This window comes from Castor canadensis, chromosome 4, assembly GCF_047511655.1.
Source record: "Castor canadensis chromosome 4, mCasCan1.hap1v2, whole genome shotgun sequence".
NCBI lineage: Eukaryota > Metazoa > Chordata > Mammalia > Rodentia > Castoridae > Castor > Castor canadensis.
The window spans coordinates 47,885,541-47,904,967 of record NC_133389.1 but is presented as its reverse complement, the minus strand read 5'-3'; the positions used below and the strand labels follow the sequence as shown (position 1 = coordinate 47,904,967).

The 19,427-nt window shown below is 40.7% G+C and overlaps 1 protein-coding gene across 5 annotated transcripts in view; it reads right to left on the bottom strand.

Moving 5' to 3' along the window:
* The window catches only part of Kctd1 (potassium channel tetramerization domain containing 1), a 186,482-nt gene that overhangs the window by 68,225 nt on the left and 98,830 nt on the right, over nucleotides 1-19,427 (bottom strand). Inside the window, exon 2 of one of the 5 annotated variants that reach the window (XM_074070111.1) lies at nucleotides 777-890. The exons of the other annotated variants lie outside the window; for them this stretch is intronic. Within the exon in view, the coding sequence (XP_073926212.1) occupies nucleotides 777-890 (114 nt within the window). The remainder of the gene's footprint in view (nucleotides 1-776; nucleotides 891-19,427) is intronic. 5 annotated transcript variants of the gene reach the window in all.

The following is a 19,427-nucleotide window of genomic DNA, read 5'->3' as shown; positions in this document are numbered from 1 at the left end:
TTTCCTTCTTGTCACCTCATTCCCTAAAACAGAAGCTCCTAGAGGGCAGGGCCCTTGGTCCCCTTGTAAGCCATCATTTGCAGAGCAGACATAGGACCTACAGTAGATACTCAAAGAACAGTAGCTGAAAGCAATATGCAAATTACTAATCTCAGCCCCCAGGGCCTGGGGGCTCTCAGTGTGCACTGAACACAGATCCTATGTTCCTGCAGGGAGGAGGCCCATCTTCAATAGCATTTTCCTTCCAGTGGGAGAAAAAAAGAAAATGAAGGATGCAGAAATTGTGACAGTTGGTTAATGTCACATTTAAAAAAAAAAAAAAAAGACCATGTCACCCATGTACAAGGAACCTCCTGGGGCCTCAAGAAATTCATGAAATTCTAGGTGTCTGGCTCTAGGAGGCTGGCATCTTGATGGGTGTTTCCAAGTGGGACTATGCACCCCGGCTGGGTTGCACAGGTTATTTGAGGTGTGATGTGGATGACCATTTTGTTATTTCTAAGTAGTTATGCACAGTTTTAGTAGGTATTAGAAAATACAACTATTTCTAGTTCTAAATCACATCAAACCTGTGATTTCATGCCTACTAACAATTGAGTTGAATGAAAATTGCCAAGTGAGAGGAAAGAAGGATGGGAGAATTAGAAGCAAAAGTCAAGCCATGGGTACATGGCACAATCCCACCAGCGATTCCTCATTGATTCTTTCATCTCCTTCAAGGCACCCAGAAGGACAATGGAAACCAAGACCTTACTAGCGTGGCTAAGCAAGCTTACCACTGAGGAGACTCTCTCCGGAGAACTGGCATTTTCAGTCCAATTCATCCTGCACATTTGGGGATTATTACCCCAAGGACGTTCGTACCACAGGACATACAATGGCCAGTTTCCCTAGGATTCAAAGCAGTAGTCAGCAGCAAAGCAGTGAACTCGAAAGCCTTAACCTGTTCAGCCCCAAACTGTGCTTCTGTTTGTTCTATTTATCTTCTAATGTCCCTGTTCTCTGCCTCCAATGCTATTGTCAGTATCTTAAAAAGCCACACTGTTTCCCTGTCAGGCCTTTAGGGACACAGGGATAGAAATGTGGAAGGCCACAGGAGAGGCCAGGACACAGCCTCAGCTGGCCACCTGCAGCCAGTAGCGAGGGCAGGGTCAAGGGCAGGTTTTTCCCTCCATTGCCAAAGAAGGGGAATAAAGCTTTTGCTAAATTGTTAACTATAGAGAGCTTTCAAGGGGGAGGGAATCCTGACAGAGAGAAGAACAAAGCTGGAATTAGATAAGGACAATTACCCAAATTAAGTAGCTTATTGCTTTATTGTCATTAATTCCAGGTCAGTGACTTAAAGTTTTCTTTTGTGTACTCAAACCGAAGCAAAGCTATTAATAAGGATGCATCTAGATCTTCTGGAAAGGTGAGACTGAATAACAGACTTTCATGTTTACATGGAAGATGACTACTGCAAATACACTTTTTTAAAAAAAAAGAATAAGTGAATAAGTAAATGGGGGATGGGAGGGATGTATTCAGGGCAGAGTGCAGAGATTTTTAAGCACTGAAACTATTCTGTGTGATATATTGGTGGATACATGTCATCAAACATTTGTCCAAATCCATAGAATGTTCAACACCAAGTGTGAGCCCTAGCCAGGTGCAGGGGCTCACACCTGTAATCCTTGGGAGGCAGAGATCAGGAGGATTGTGGCCCCAGGCTAGCATGGGCAAAAGGTTTGTGTGACCTCATCTCAACCAATGAATGGATGGCCCAGTGCAGTGGTACACACCTGTCATCCCAGCTATGCAGAGAATCACAAATAAGGTGATCATGCATCCTCCTGGCATCAAGTGAGACCTACCAAAAACAAAATAACCAATGCAAAAAGGACTGGTAGGGTGGCTCAAGTGGTAAGAGTGCCTGCCTAGCAAGCACAAGGCCCTAAATTCAAGCCCTAATACTGCCAAAAGAGTGAACCCTAATGTAAACTACGGCCTTTGTGACATCATTGTCAATGTTTCATTGAGTAGAACAAATGCACCTGTTCTTGTGTGGGGACAGGAGGTGTATGAGAACTCTCTGGACTTTCCACTCAGTTTTCTTCTGAACCCAAAACTGTGCTAAAAAATAAATAAATAAAGTTACCAATTAAGAAAAAATAATAAAAGTAAAAAAATTTACAAATATCACAAACTACAGTACTATTGTAAAATTGTTCCAAATCAAGGTAATGCTAACAACAGTCTATTTAATTCCCAAAAACACCAGGCCCAGCGTGGTGCACAGAAGGGAACTCTTGAGTTTTGCTTTCTGGTTGGAGCAGCGTTTTTAGACAGTATTCCTGTTTTATCTAGTTTTTCTTTCAATAATATGTGTCCCGATCTTGAACCTGACCCTCAGCTTGTTACTGATTCAATTAAAATCAAAACAGTGTGCCAGGTCAAGTTGGGTTAAATAAGGAACACTCTTTGACAGGGAGCCAGGATTCTCTGTGGACTCCTAAGGAGACACAGTGAATCCCACAGATGAGGAGAGTCCCCTCTAGCCCAGCCAGGTAAGTGAGGCCACAGTGCTGGTCTAGGTTGGGTCAGTCTTTTCTGTCCGTGCTTTTAGAAAAGTACATGAAAAAGTTAATGAAAGGAGCAGGTATGGTGATGCACACCTGTAATCCCAGCACTCAGGAAACAGGCAGGAGGATAGGGAGTTCAAAGCCAGACTGGGCTACATAATGAGACCCTTAAAACAACAAGTAAAAAAATAGCTAATAAAACCATCATTCTACGTACCCTCGGAATCCTGTTACACCCAACCTTTCCCCATCTTTCATGCTCTCTCTGAAGCAGGTTCAGATGGCTTTCTCTCCCTCTTTCTCTCCAGTCTTAAAAACATCCGACTCGCCCACCTTCCTCTAGCTGCTGTTCACTGCCCTCCTGGATAGTCAGACCTGAAAAAAAGCTCCTGGCTGCTCCCTTTCCTCATAGTGGAGTGGAACTCACTCCACTATGGCTTCTGCCCCATCCCTTCATAAAACTGCTCTCACAAAGATGACTAATGGCCTCCCTACAGAGAAGCCAAAGGACATACACTGTGGTCTCACTTGAAATCTCAGCTGCATTTAACAAAATCGACCACTTGCTTTGCTGAAACCATACCCCGTGAGGCTCTCCCTCCCTTGGCTTCTTGTTGTAGCCCCACACCAGCTCCCCCTTCTTTGCCCTGCCTCCAGATATTACAGTTTCTTGGGCTCTCCTCTCTTCACCCCTTAGATTTCTTTCTAAGCAAAACAATCTACCCAAGTGGCTTCAAGGGTTAGCTAGAGACTGAAATGAAATTCCAAATTTAGTTCTCCAGCCTCAACCTTTTCCAGGCTGCTGGTTGTCCCATAAGCCTCTCAATCCAATTTTTTCTAAAAGTGAACCCATCAAGTTCCCCATGTGGTCCCCCTGTACCGGTCCCTGTTTCAGTATGCAAAACCAGCCATTTGCCTTGTGCTATGCCAAAAATCTGTGGCTCTTCATGCCCTCCTTCCATCCTCTCAATACCATCTGCATGTCTTGTCCCAGTATCCAATTCTCACTGGCTTCACCATGCTAGTCCTGATTCACCATCACCTCTCCCCTTGGCCTGGTCCCATTGCAATCTACAATCCTTATATCAATGGGAGAGAACTTGTGAAAAACAAAAAGAAAAAAGAAGCAAGTTGTTTTCTGCTTAAAACCCTCTGTAACTGCCCTGCCCATAAGATGAGGTTTGAAACTTTTACCTTGGCCTTGGTACTCTGAGGATAGGGCCCTTGCCAAACCCTTCAGTTTTCTCTCTTACCACTTCTCTAGCACTCTTGTTGTTTCATGACCACTGAGTTTCTATTCTGGAGTGTTCCATGTTCATTCTTGTATGGAGGTTTTTGATCATATACTTCTGTCTACTATGCCTCTCAATTCAAATCCTTTTTCTCTTCTTTGCTCTCTCTACACTCCACACAATGAAAACAAAGAGTAAATTCCATAGCACCAAGATAAACAGACCAACTGAAGAAAAGCAGAAGAAGAAAGAAAAAGACAGGGAGGTTTTTGTTATTTTATTAACTGCATGTACTTTGCCTTCTTTGATCATATTCTTTACATTTACATGAAAATGTGACCAAAGTGTCTAAACCCTAGCAGAACACACATTTACAAATGGTATTAAATAACTTTGGAAGTACTGATTTTAATTTCTGTAGTTGTGAGTGATCAAAAAGACAGCTTTCGAAAGATCAAAACCTATAAAACAGAATTAGTGACAGAAATCACTAATGTAGCATATTATACATTCTGATATCAACAGAATTAAACTAGGAAAAGAAGAAGAGGATAATAAACAATGGCAACATCAACAAAACCCCAAAGCAGAGACAGACAGACAGACTGGCCCCCTTCTTCTCTAGAAAGTTGCTCACTTATGGATGAAATTCTATGAAGGGAAAGGAAATGGAAACAGGAGACATACTTCTGCACTGCATTGAGATTTATCCACTCAGTATTTCAAAGCCGCATGTGTAGCATCCCTTTTATTCTTTTCCCTAAACCCAAGTTGTAACGCTGACCTCCTAAAGTTGGGGCTTCCACTGGAAGGAATTCTTAGTTTTGTTCTGTCAAATTATATGTGGAACAAATACTATATCTTGGATGCTTCTGTGAGAGGAAATGAGTACCTTTTATAAAAATGTTTCTCTTAGCTGTATTTTTATGGATTGGAGGTTGAGCCAGTGAAGGATGGAGGAAACATGAAGGTTATGGGGAAAGACAAAAAAGAAAAGAAAGGAAAGCAGAAGCAGGCTTGGGCAAGATTGGGGAAGAACATCTGTCCTGACAGAAACATGGAGGAGGCTGAAGGCTCATATCTGGTGACTCTGGGGAACAGTCTATCTTCATCCTGACCTTCTCTCATCCCTAGGAGACACAACCTGCCAACCAAGTAGACCCACCCCTCCACTAGGATGGCATAGTTCACATAAGCAGTGACTTATCTAGGGTGTAAGTAAGTTCCATGGTCTGCTAAGACATTAATAGAGGAGGAGAAATTAAAATTGGAACACCCACAGTAGAGAACCTGTTCTAACCTTCAGGTATTTATTTATCTCCTGATCCTTCAGAACACAGCACCAACACAGCACCTGTACCATCCACCCAAACAACAGCAACCTTGAGTTCTTAAGAAAGTTACTTCCTGCCTAGCACTGGTGACTCATGCCTGTAATCCTAGTCTGTGACCCCATCTCCAAAATAACAGAGCAGAATGGACTAGAGGTGTGACTCAAGCAGTAGAGCTCCTGCTTTGCTAATGTGAAGTCCCAAGTTCAAACCCAGTCCCATCAAAAAAAAAAAAAAAGGTATTTCCTTAACACCTGTTCTGTACAGTTTACCTTTCCTTAATTAAAATTAACATCTCATGCAATAGTCACCACCATTATCGGGAAGAGCAGGTAAGACCAGTCAGAACTTCATCTGCCCAGTGTGTGTGGCCTGCGTCTCTGGGGTGGATATAAATGATGGAGAAGGAGACTGCATATCTAGCAGGTGTGCAACAAATACTTATAGAATGGTGTGCTTTTTTTTTTTCTAATTGTGCTATTGGAAAAGCTCTTTACTTTTAATCTTTTTAGCTAAAAATTATTTTCATATGAGGTAAAATATCTAGATTCTTATTGTTTAAGGCTAAGAGAGCAAAGGTGATCAATTAACCTTAAAATGACACTCCAAAAATATTTTTTATTTATTTCTACAAATACTGTTGAGACCCTAATGTGTGTCAGGTAGGGAAAACAGACTGATTAGTAACTGAAACAGTGTCCCTGCCCTCAAGGGACAGACTTTATTTAAAGCACAGAATGAATAAAAATCACGAAAGCACTCAATCTTAAAAATAGTCAAATGTTATTGTTTTGAAGGACTTCTCTACATACAACAAATAAAAAATAATCTTATATCAATTAGAAAATTTCAATTACTGGTTGAAATACATTAGATCAAATGCATGTATATTACATTAAGTCATTATTGTTAAAAAAAAAAAAAGACTGTGTGTGTCCATCTGTCTGTCTTAAAACATACAAATGTTAAACAGAAACAGCAACAGATACCACAAAGTACAGCAAAGTATGTTTACCATTAAACAGCCTGATCCAATTCTGGAATTCATACCAGGGACAAATGGGAACTTTAAGAATTTCCTTCTGTGTGTTTAAACTTTGATCTAATTTGTAAAAGTCTGATTTGCAGACATTTTGCCAGGATAGAATCACAGGTCTTTAGGGTTCAAAGGAATTCTACAGATCACCTGGCCAGGTAATGATTCCTGGACCCTCATGGCCCCATGCAGCAGGGCTTCTCCTAACCTGGTTGCTGGGAATTCGATTGACACAGCGTGGGAATTCCGGGCAGGATACAGCTTGGCCAGCAGCCCTGCCAGCACATCTCTCATTTTCAAAAGCTAATCCCATGATTCACAAATATGGATTAAGTGTTTCACAAACAACTGTCGACCTATGGTAATAGTTTCTTTTGAGTCCATTAATAACATCTTAGCTGCTTTTCTTTTCTTTTCCTTCTTCTTCTTTTTTTTTTTGGTGGCACTGGGGTTTGAACTCAGGGCCTCACGCTTGCTAGGCAGGCATTCTGATGGCTTGAGCCATTCTGCCAGCCCCTTAACCTGCTTTCTTTCACAGGCAATGGGGAGAAAGGAACAGGTTTTCTGACAGATCTTTTCAGAGAGAGGTAGTTTGGGGAAAGTGTGTAAGGGGAGAAGACCTCAGTTCTGAGCAACTCATTCAGCTGCTGGGTGTCACAGAGACCTGCTCAGGGTGAAAAAAGGCAGAATGAGGCATCAAGATGGTTAAACATGAGGAGAGGGGCTTTGTCAACAGGAAAGAGATTCTGAGTCCACGTGTCAGGATAAAGTATTGATCCTGCACAGATTCTGCTACTTAACCTCTCTGACCTCCATCACCTCACTTGCATGGTCTACCCAAACAGGAACTCCAAGTTCTAAAGGCAGGTACTTCCCTAACACCTTTTCTGTATGTTTTACCTTTCCTTAATTGAAATTAACATTTTAATTGGGGAAATGTTCATGCAACAATGACGTGTATTGGAGAGGGTAGATGAAACCAGTCACAGCTTCACCTGCCCAGTGTGTGTGGCCTGCTTCTGCAGGATGGGACCCAAATGATGGAGAAGATGACTCCAAATTCTAAGGCATTCAGGAGTCTACAGTAAGTGCTCAGTTACGTCAGTCCACACTAATGTCAGTTTTGTTAGTTTCAAAGTCTGTCTTTCCCACACAAATGTCCAGGACATGAGAAATGAGACCTTCTCTGGTTCTTTACTGGGTCTTCCGTGACTGACACACAGTAGGCACTTAACAGTGAATTGTTGAATGGATGAACAAGTGAGAAACCTGAGATACAACCTTAGGTTTGACATTCTCTAGCCATTTCCTGAGACACTTTAACCTACAAGATTTTTATGAGGACTATAGAGAATAATGGACACTGAGTATTTATGGTAACATTATATATATATAAACATTATATATCTATAAATATATACATTTGTTTATTTATTTATTTTGGGTTGATCTTGAGGATGGATTGTTCAGGAAAGGTGTTCCTGTTACCAAGCAAGGCATGGAAGGCTAATAATCTAATTATAATTCATACTTCATGATGGAGACAGTGCTAACTGGCATCAGTTCTAAACAAGTTGGTATAAACGAAATTAAGACTAGAATGTAAATTATTTCATGATTTATGTCAACTGAGAGAACATTTTATTTTGGCAATAACACAATCTCTCTCAAATGAGCACTCTGACACAAAGAAAGCCTCTGTTCTGTGTAATACACTGCAAGAAAATTTCATATTTTTATTGCATTTAATTGAGATCACTTCTGGTTAAGTGACTGTATGAATATTTTTAAAACTATTATTTAAAAATCCAGAATTCCTACAAACATAGTCATATGTGTTATTCCTTAACAATAAAAGCTTAAAAGATCCTAGCTCCATATACCAGATGATTTAAGTACTTTTATTCATTTATTGAGGCAAATTTAGAAAAAATTCATTTATTGAAACAAATGTAGACCATGCTTTGTGGGTATCACATCAGCTTAATGGAAAAAAGTGACTGCTATAAAAGCATTACTTATAATCAGAAAAAATCAAATTATGTATTGGCAAGATGGAAAATTTTATCGAGCACTGAAGACATACTGCCAATACTTGCAAGTCATTTTATTTCTATTTAAAGTCTTATTAAAGTTACTCCAAAATTAGTCCTTTAGACATTTTACATTAAGTATATTTAAGTTATCCTGTTTGTGGTATAAATGAAAAGAGAATACAAGTTTGAGAACTTAATTTTATTTTTATATTTTAGTGAGTCACACACTGGTTCAACCAGGATAACTATAATTTAATTTTCATTAAAATTTACGGCTTTTGTCTCTTGATTATCATTATTTTACCTTTCCCATAGATGTGAGCTTTCCAAATAGCTTCTGTATGTATTTCTAAGCTTTACTCTATGTTTACAAACATTTTGTGAACTTTTTTGGATATTGTCTTATCTTTAACAGAGAATGATGAGAATCACTCATAAATTGTATATAATCCTCTTCTTTTCCTCTAGCCTGTCAATAACCTCTAAACAATAGAATTTTTTTTAAAAGCTATCACTTATTGAGTACTTACTATGGGATTTGTGTGTGTATGTGTATGTGAGTGGTGGTAGGGATTGAACCTAGAACCTCATACATGTTAGGCAAAGACTTTACCACTGAGTTACATCCTCAGCCCCACCATGGCTTTTAATACAAGTCACTAGATTACCCTTTAATCCATGATTTGGCTTTCAGAGGTTTAGTGACCTGTGATCAGGTGTGGTCCAAAAGTATTCCAGAAATACATCATGTACAAGTTTCAAATTGCATGCCATTCTTAGTAGCATGATGAGATCTTGTGCCCTCCTACTTGGTCTCACCCGGGACTCAATCATCCCTTTGTGTGACACATCCAGGTTGCATATGCTACTGGATGGTGGTCACTGTATAGCCATTCTGCTATCAGGTCTGACTTGTCATCCCAGGCTTGTGTCCATATACCCTTATTTGACTTAGCAACAGCCCCTACACACAAAAGAAGTGACACATGGCAATTTGTATATGCAAAGAAAAGTTATACAGCATTTCCTTTGAAATGTGAAAGTTTTCAATCTAATAACGAGAGAAAAAATTTTACCCTGAGGTTGCTAAGAATAAAACTCTGAAATTGTGAAAGGAAAAGATATTTGTGCTAGTTTTGCTGTGATAACTGAAACTACAAAAGTTACAGCCATGATGCCAGGTAAGTACTTAGTTACAATGGAAAAGACAGTAAACATGTCTAGTATACATAGGAGAAAACAGTATATACAGGATCTGGTGAGTTTCTGACAGTCACTGATGTCTGGGAATGTACCCCTCAAAGATAATTCTCATTATCCCCATTCAACAGATGAGAAGTAAGCTAGTGGCCATTGAGTTTAATTATTCGTGTAACTAACTTTGTCTCTCCTGTGGTAATTCTGTAGGAATCAATGCACTTCTTCCCATAAGACTGGAGGGGCCCTCCTACTTACCTTCCCTACATTTCTTCATACTGTCTTTTCCTTGTTTCCCTTTTTACTCCCATGTTACCAAAGTGACGTTTGCTCCTTATTTTCTACCATCACCAACCACATATCTGTAGTTGTTGCTTCCCAGTGATAGTCTTGCAATGGGAAGTCAGGTGACTCCTAGAGGGCTGAATCACTTGCACTGGGCTATTCCGGCTGGGCAAGATCTGCCTGCCAAGAACCAGGAGGGAGAGGCCTGGGCAGGGAGGGCCTGTCATCCCGTGCCAGGAGGTAAGCCCTTGCCCTATAAAGCATCTAGTGTTATTAAACATTTTCTATTTGTCAGGTACTTTATAGTTATTTTTATTGGTTCTTTTTACTGGTTATAACTCTGCATCAGAACTATGCTCATTTTTTTTTCTTTTAATTACGCACTCTGAATGAAGTGGAATAGATTGAAGGCCTTGGGGAGTAAGTCTTTGGCTGCCAAACAATCAGGGACCAAATAGAGAACTGCAGAGACCCAGGCTGGCCTCAGTGAGTATCAGACCCTTTGTAGGGGGTGAGCTTTGCGTGAGAGGATATCCCCAGACAACCCGAGACTGCAGTGTTCAGCTACTGATGTCTGGGGTGTCTGGGGTGTGTTCTGACAGTTGGAAGCTTCGATCATCCTATTTCACCCGAATCCATAAGATTTTTTTATTCTTTTTTTGAATCTCGAAAAGCACAAAAGTCACATTAAAATGCTCCTAATTCTTTTTGTTGTTATTTCCAGTTTTTGAGACAAAGTCTCACTATATAGTCTAGGATGGTCTTGAACTATCGATCTTCTGTCTCTCTTCTGAGTGCTGGGATTCCAGCTATGTACTATCACACCTGGCTAAAAATGCTTTTAGTTTTTAAAAGACACACATCAATCACCAATTCACTCATTGTCTGGTATCCTTTTTTTTAATGCTTAATTGTACCATGTATATAATGTTAGCTCTCAAGCTAAAAATAGTACCACTGTATGAGGCTTGCCTGGATCTCAAGTAGAACTTTTGCTTTGCTTCTTAGCAGGTAGGTGACACTGAGAAGTTGAACTCTGAGGGCTAGGATTTTTTCATCGAGAGAAAGGGTCTCATTATGGTTCCTTCCTTCCCGTCAGCTCACTTTTCTCCTGAGTGTTGTATCATAGGACTTCGCACGGTCTGGGCTTACTTTTCTGGTTACTGCCTTCTCCGTGATTCCAGTGACTAATTCCTCCAAAAGAGAGGATTTTGTCTGTTCTCCACAGTCTATCTAGCTCAGTATTGACAGTAGGAAGGGCCCTGCAAAGCTTCCTTAGAATGAAATCCCATACAGGAGAAGCTACATAAACAGTAAAGCACTATTCAGATTATTCATTCGGTGATCCCCACAGATCATGAGACAGGGAGGAAACAGTGCCGAAGGGACTGGGCTGTCAGTGGTCACAGAAGTGGTGATTGAAACTTAAATGGTGACCTAGTACTGGTTTGCAATTTCTTTGGGTTATTACACATATCCTCAATCTTAAAAATATGTGGGTTAACAATGATGAACATTTAGAGTGATGGATATATGGTGAAATGTGGCAGCTTACTCAGTGAGGGGACATATAAAAACTAGTATACAGATAGAGCGTCTCTCATAGAAAAAAATCCAGTGACATAGACACTGAAATGCCACCAGAGTGTACATTTTCTCCACTGATCTTATGTGATGGGTCACAGTCAAAACACAGGTGCACAAAAAATAACTTCAAGAGACATTCATATATACATAATGAATTTCATGTTCAGACTTGGGTCTCATCCCTAAGACATCTCGTTATCTGTATGTAGTTATTCTGAAAAAAACAAAAACAAAAACAACCCTGAAATCTGAAACATTTGCATTGTGGATAAGGGATATTCAACTTGCACTAAGTCTTGCCCAAGAGGGCTATAATGGCATAGCCAACAAAAAGCTTAAATTTTTGTTAAGTAATATTTTATTTTTCTGAGTTTCCAGGTTTTCTTTACACAAATTTCACACCTAAATATTTAGTCTTTCAGTTTGGTAAGGCTACCTTTGTTCTCATTTCTTCTCTCTGTTTTTTTGGCTTTTGGTTGTGCTGGCATTTGAACTCAGGGCCTCATGCTTGTTAGGTAGGTGCTTTACCATTTGAGCCACTCCGCCAGCCCCCCATTTCTTAAATACTACTGCATGCCATTTGCTCTCCAGGGTTTATTTGTGAAGTCACCAAATGAAAGAAAACCTTCCTGTTCCACCAGGCTTAAGAATTCCACTGCAGTTTCTCCATGTTCTCTCATAAATACACCTAAGTTTTCCCTCACCTCCAAATTCCTACCCTTGCACACAACAGTGCTCAGTAAACACTTTTATAAATGATCTAATTTTCAGTGTTACCATATAGCATTTTCTTTCACCTAACCCCCTCCCCCACCTCAGTGGTACTGGGATTAGAACTTGGGGTCTCACTGGCTCCCTCTCTCTTCTTAAATCATAATTCACATCCCAAAAGGAAGTGGTGCTAAAAACCATCACTGGAGACAGTGGGTGATAATGAGATGCACTCTACGGTTCCATGAGCCTCTTTGTAAGTCTTCTTAAAAAAAACAACCTGAGCTGGGCATCAGTGGCTTGCACTTCCAATCTTAGCTACTCAGGAGGCTGAGATCAGGAGAATCAAGGCTGTAAGCCAGGCTGAGCAAACAGTTCAGGAGCTCCCCATCTCCAAAACAACCAGAGCAAAATGGGCTGGAGGTGTGGCTCAAGCAGTAGAGCACCTGCTTGCAAGTGTAAAGCCCTGAGTTCAAATCCTAGTCCCACCAAAAAACAAAAACAAACTAAGAAACATTCTAAGAACTTCAGCATCATAACCCCATAAAATGAACCTGAAAGGCAGTGAAATCACCAGCTATGTGGCTAACTACCATTAACTTTTTTTAAATTAGCATGTGAGTGAACACTGAGTTCTAGGGAAAAGAAAATGAAGCTATTGTAATCAGTTTCTAAAGTTATCCTTTTACTCAGCTCTATATGTTTCTACAACATGCTTTTAAGTTGCTATCTCAATCTACTGAAAAATAAATATTTTGCAAGTCTATCTTTTTCTGGAATACGAAAGATATTTATTCAAGATAGAAAAAATAACCTAAAATATCTAAAATCCATTAAGATAGTTTTGTCAGAAAGACTATCACAAAATAGGAGCCCATATTCCAAACGAGCTGACTTAATAATAAAACAGACTTCTTGAAGAGTGTACACATTTATCCTTCAAGGCTGAGTACTGTGAGTATTTGAAAGGCAAAACAGAGTGGATAAGTCCCTGCATTGCTATATTACACAGTTCTATTTTATAAGCATACTTTGTCACACTAAAAGTAAGTCACAAGAGGTCATTAACTGGTCAGCAGCATTACATCAAAAATCCGGTTACCCTAATTCTGCAGTCTATTCAAAATATATCAGCTCATGTCAACTTTAAGAGGAACTTCTATTGGTTTACATAGTATCCAAGACAGAATCCAGGTATTATGAAACTGTAGTCCATTTGTCCATTAGGGGAGTGCAAACATAATACCACAGGATCTAGCAAATGCAGGCTTTCCTTCTAGAATACCGAAATGAGAAGATTTACGAAAGTGATTTTAAAGAACCCCAGTGTGATGAGTATTCCCTTAATCTCACACCGTTCCAAGATTTGATCTCTTAGGAAAAGCTGTTGATTTCATTCTATGTCACCTTTTGTGAGTCTGCTGGAGTTTGGGCAGGAGTTACAATGACACCCATCAGTGGGCTCCCCAGCCCTGTGTAGCACTTGAAAATTCCCAAGGCTTAGAAGGTATGTAGTTTTTTTTTTATTATTCATATGTGCATATAAGGCTTGGGTCATTTCTCCCCCCTGCCCCCACCCCCTCCCTTACCACTCACTCTGCCCCCTCCCTCTCCCCCCCACCCCCTCAATACCCAGCAGAAACTATTTTGCCCTTATTTCTAATTTTGTTGTAGAGAGAGTATAAGCCATAATAGGAAGGAACAAGGGTTTTTGCTGGTTGAGATAAGGATAGCTATACAGGGAGTTGACACACATTAATTTCCTATGCATGTGTGTTACCTTCTAGGTTAATTCTTCTTGATCTCACCTTTTCTCTAGTTCCTGGTCCCCTTCTCCTGTTGGCCTCAGTTGCTTTTAAGGTATCTGCTTTAGTTTCTCTGCGTTAAGGGCAACAAATGCAAGCTAATTTTTTAGGTGTCTTACCTATCCTCACCCCTCCCTTGTGTGCTCTCGCTTTTATCATGGTATGTAGTTAACTCCTGCCTGAGCCACAACACAGGCAAATCTTAAAGAGAAGTAGAAGAGCAAAAAGCTGCCTTTGGGATTAAGCTTGCACATGGATGAGCTTTTGCAGTAAACAGGCAGGGGGAGGCTTCCCCAAGATTTCCCATCTACCAGGAGACCAGTGGCAGTGTTACTGGCCAAAGTGCATGCCCAGCCCCAGGACAGGCTACTTCTGAGAGAAGAGCTGAAGGCTGAGACAGGAACTTGACCCTGAAGAACTGCATTTTTTCACTTGTAACATTCTGTGTTAACAAACTGACACAAATGTTCCTCTAGTGCCCATGTCCTAAGCACTTCTTCAACAGAAACTCATTTAACACCGAGAGACATCTGTTTTGACTGAGGACTGACACACAGGGAGGTCTGGGCAGAGCTGAGATTTGGTCCAGGGCCAGGCTCTGGACTCTGTGTGATTTAGTTCCTCAAGAGAAACTGGGTTCCTGAACCCAACAAAGGCTGAGGCCGCACAGGGCCACGTGGAGCTCGCTTCCCACAGGAAAGTCTTTTGTATTTCCAGCATCCCTATGTCATTGTTTTGTATTGTTGTGTTTTCACAGCTCTCTGTTTGGTTGTCCTGGGAAAGTGCCTCAGACAGCAATGGGACCCAATGCTCTAGCATCTTCTCTAGTGAATTCTTTAATTTCAACAGTTGAGAATTTTGGAACCAACAGATCATGGATTTAAAAGCACAGATTCCAGAATCAGAGAAGCCTAGATTTAAATCCTAGTCTAGATACTTGCCAGCTGTTAGGCCGTAAGCAAGTTAGCTGATATCGCTTAAACTTAGTTTCCTTCTTTGTAAGATAGAAAGAACCCTAACTCCCCGAGGAGCTACGTGAGGATCAAATGAGCCATCACGCAGACCGGGGCTCTACAAGATGCCCAGTGCAATAAACCATAAGGGAGCCTTAACCAAACAAAGGTGCTGACTGGGGAAGCAGAGTGGTACATTCTGCATGCCATGCTTTGAATACAAAATGTTCCCTCCACGCTCATGTGTTAAAGGTTTGGTCCCTACCTGGAGCTATTTTGGGGGGACTGGAAACTTTAGGTACAGCCTAGCTGGAAAAAGTAGGACACTAAAGATGTGTCCTTGGGTCTTACATCCTATATCATTTCCTGGCCCATTCCCTCTCTGCTTCCTAGCCACTATGAGATATACAAATTTGCTCTGCCAAGTTCTGCCTCACCATGCGCTGGTCCAGAAGTAACAAAGCTAAGTGACCATGAACTGGAACCTCTGAAACCAAGAGCCAAAATAAATCCTTTCTCCTTTAAGTTGTTCTCTCAGTTATTTTGTCACAGTGACAAGTGTGACTAATACACCGCACTTCCACCAAGCTCCCAAGTGATGCACATGGGGCTGGTCAGTGGACCACTTCAAAGTGTGCCTTGGTTGCTATTAGTGCCTATACAGATTGTCTCTATATATATTTCTCTTTTTGGTAGGATTGGGGAGTCTGAAAAACTCAGGGCTTTGCACTTGCAAAGCAGATGCTTTACTGGCGCTACACCTCCAGTCTATCTTACTGTGGTTATTTGGAAGATGGGATCTTTCAAACTATTTGCCCAAGCTGGCCTCAAACCATGATCCTTCCGATCTCAGCCTCCCAAGTAGCTAGGATTATAGGCACAAGGCATCAACATCAGGCTTCAGTGATTATATCACTTCATAGCTTCAGAGCCAATTAGAGGTCATAGGAGTTTACACCGAAACTCTGCAATGAATGAATGGTGTTTGTCTCTGCAGACTGCATGCCCCAGCGCTCCTGCCTGGATCTGGTCTACTACTCTACTCACTGACCCATGGCAGTTAGGAATGTGAAACAGTTCACATTGCTAAGTTATGGCCCTTAAAACCATGTCAGAAACCACAACAAGCTAGGGTGTCAGCATTAACACACAAGTTCAAGAAACTTGCCCTAAGCACTTATTTCTCAGTCTGTAACAAATGAAGAATTTTTATTAACTATCAAATTTATTTGTGGGTGTGTGTACAAAAAGATTATCTATGACCATTTTGTCTAAAGAGAGGATAAGACAGAGAAATCTGCAAATATTACATAAGATTTTACACACACACACACACACACACACACACCCCATGCATTTACACTTATCCTGGCACGTGGTAGAAATGGCCCAGGGAACTGATGCTATTAAAAAAAAAAATGCTTTTTTCTTGTGTCCAGAAAGAAAGGTTGGGGACTAACTGGTGAGACAGTGGACTAAACTGGGTGAAGCTGGACTAGGAGCAGGAAGTAGAATGAAAAATTGATGATTACAAGTTTCCCAACTAGTCTTGACATTTTAATTTGGTAACTGAACTCCTCACAAAGGAAGAAGCATCCATCTCTGTCAGTCGTTAACATCCCTTTCTCATCTACTCTTCTTCTCTCCAGAGGCCTTCCACCTAATGCTGTCTTAAATCTGTCAACCCCTTCACATGGCACATTAAACCGCTTCCTCTCTGACCAGATCAAAACACCTCGTGGTCAGACAGTCAGGAAAAAAGGAGTAATTCAAGGTGAGAATGATCTCAGATACTCCCAGGAAAGGTTTGCACTTTGAAAGGGATTTTCAAATAGCACTGGCTCTGTATTCCAGTGGAGGCGGGCGAGGGGTTTGGAGGTGGAGGATGGATGGGCTGGGGGAGTGGGAATGACCAAGCTGCACACTAACTGCCTTCAAGGTCACCCTATGTCCCCTCAGTCCTCACAGGTTGCATAAAGGGACTCATTAGAAGAGACCTGCACCATCCTCACTTAGCCCACAACCAAAATCACTGCCTGGGAGAAAACAGAAGTTGAAATCACCCATCTCAGAATGGTAGAGGGTCTCAAAAAAAAAAAAAAGGAAATTCCTACTGGGTGGAAAACCCAAAGCAAACTGCATACATGAAGGCTGCCTAAAAGCACACGTGATTAAAAACAAAAATTAAAGCTCCGATGCTCCAGCCTTACAAGACTGTAGGATAGTTCCTGCCTCCATTATTTAAAAAAAAATTCTGTTACCCAAGACTTGGGCAAAATTTAGGATATGGTATAAAAATAATTGTGTTACACAATGAAAGCTTATCATCATTCTACTTCCTGCTCCTAGTCCAGCTTCACCCAGTTTAGTCCACTGTCTCACCAGTTAGTCTCCAACCTTTCTTTCTGGACACAAGAAAAAAGCATTTTTTTTATAGCATCAGTTCCCTGGGAGAAAGAAAAGATATCGTCAGGTTGTTGACATGTAAGCCAAAGGAAGGTGTCCGACTGCTAGAGACAGTGTGGAAACCAAATGCCACCTCATGGGTTCAGTCTCCTGGAGTAGCAGCGGGCACAGCAGGGTCTGCTACCCACAGTCACAGGCATGAGATAACCATGCTCCAGATTCAAGCTTAATGTCAGTACTAGCCTTGACTGTGGTGAGGCATCTCGAAGGCCTAAGTCACTCATCTATTTCCTCATTCTCTGATACGGAGACTTAGAGAAGAGAGTACCAAGAGAAACCTTTATGAATCTGAAAATCTGAAAGAGTTTACTGAGTCTAAAACTTCAATAAGAACTCACTTGTTTGTACTCTGATGTGTACAATCAGGCTATTTAGAGGTATTAGTTCACTCACTCACGTGTCCAACCCCGGCAAATCCCCACTGAGTGCAGGGTCTGAATCCTACCTCTTTGCTCAGTTAACAATGGCTGAAGTGAACTCAACATCAAAAATGTTAACTAAAAGCATGCCGTGTCAATGTTTTGAACCTAAAGCTGCGGTTTCTTTCATTTCAGTTAATCAAGGTCAATCAATACGCTTTATTGGACCAATTAATTCACACTACCCTGTTCCTTACCTAAATTCTCTGAAGAAGTCTTTGTTAGGCACCTTGACCAGTTGGTATAATATAGTGAACAATAAGCAAAGACAGTAAAGTATGGTCTAGAAATAAAAGTTTGATCAAATGACAGACTCACAGATTACTAGTTTATATTTTACTTCTAAGATCTTGAACACGGGTAACTACTTCTGCCTTTAAGAAGATACCAAAAGATAACTGGAAACCCAAGTTTTTAACACAAAAACCCTAAGTGATCTCACATACAACTAGCAGTCCTCAGAAAAGAAGGGCTTTTGCCTGTTTGAAATCCACCTAGTCACAAGCGGGTGGTCCTTAAGCGACATTTGCTTGGAGAGCCAGATTTTAAAGTCAGGGTGATACAAAGATTTAAGTTTTAGATGAATGCAAATACTTCTTTCTCTATTTCATACACCAGTTTTAATACAGAGTGAATTGATATTTAATGGGGGGGGGTAGCTGTAATCTCAGCTACTCAGGAGGGTAAGGCAGCAAGATTAGGCCAGCCTGGGCAATAGAGAGACCCCATCTCAACAACAATAGCTACAAAAGATGGGTGTGGTAGTGCATACCTATAATTCCACACTCAGGAGACTGAGGTAGGAGGATCATGAGTTTAAGGCCAGTCTGGTCAACATAGCAAGATCCTGCTTCAAAAAACCCCAAAATAATAACAATAATAACAACATACCCAAATAGGAATTGTAATATTCATATGTAATAGTATACAAGAGAATGCAAAATTACAGATTTCTTTTCCCAAATGACTGCTTCAAAACACAGAGTACATCACCTTTTGACCTTCTTTATTTTGATCTAGTTTTAATATGTAATCAGGCCAGAATCTTGTCAATGAGACTACCTGCCAAGTGGAAAATTGATTAATTTATAATTCCTGGCACAAAACAGTAGGTGCTCAGAAACTATTTCCTGAATGAATGAAAAGGCTCTGTGCTTATGAACAAGACATCTAGCTCCTCTACCAATTTGAACTTTCTCTAAAAGAGAGACAATATTTTGCTATAGAAAAAGGAAAGTGCCACAAACTGTATTAAAAACCAGGGAAATACCCATATTAAACAAGGCAGTTATTCCTAACAGCTCCAAGTAACCATTGCAAAGAAGTCTTGTTACAATCACAAGATGCCTTTCATGTTTACAGAAATTTGATTCCATTTTCAAGGGAAAAAAGGTATCTCTCCTACCTACTCTACAAATCCAAAACAAGAACCTCAGCGATTATTTTAACAATACATGAAATGCATATGCTTTTCCCCCTATAAAATACATAGCACTCAAATAGTGCTGCCAGAAGCCAGACATAGTGGTACTAATCTATAATCCCAGCACCTGGGAGGCTGAGGCAGGAGGATTTTGATTTCAAGGCTGGCCTGGGCTACATAGTGAGCAAGACTCTATCTCAAAAGCAAAGCCTGGATTCCCAGTGTATTCCTGTCCCTGTTAAGGAGCAACTCTGTGCATCTACTGGTGGCCATTCCTGTGTCCTGCTTGGGCACTATAAGGGCCAACTCTGGGTCACAGTGAAGTCCATCAATATAAAGTGGCAGACATGCACCACGAAAATCTTTATGCTAATACGATTTCCTA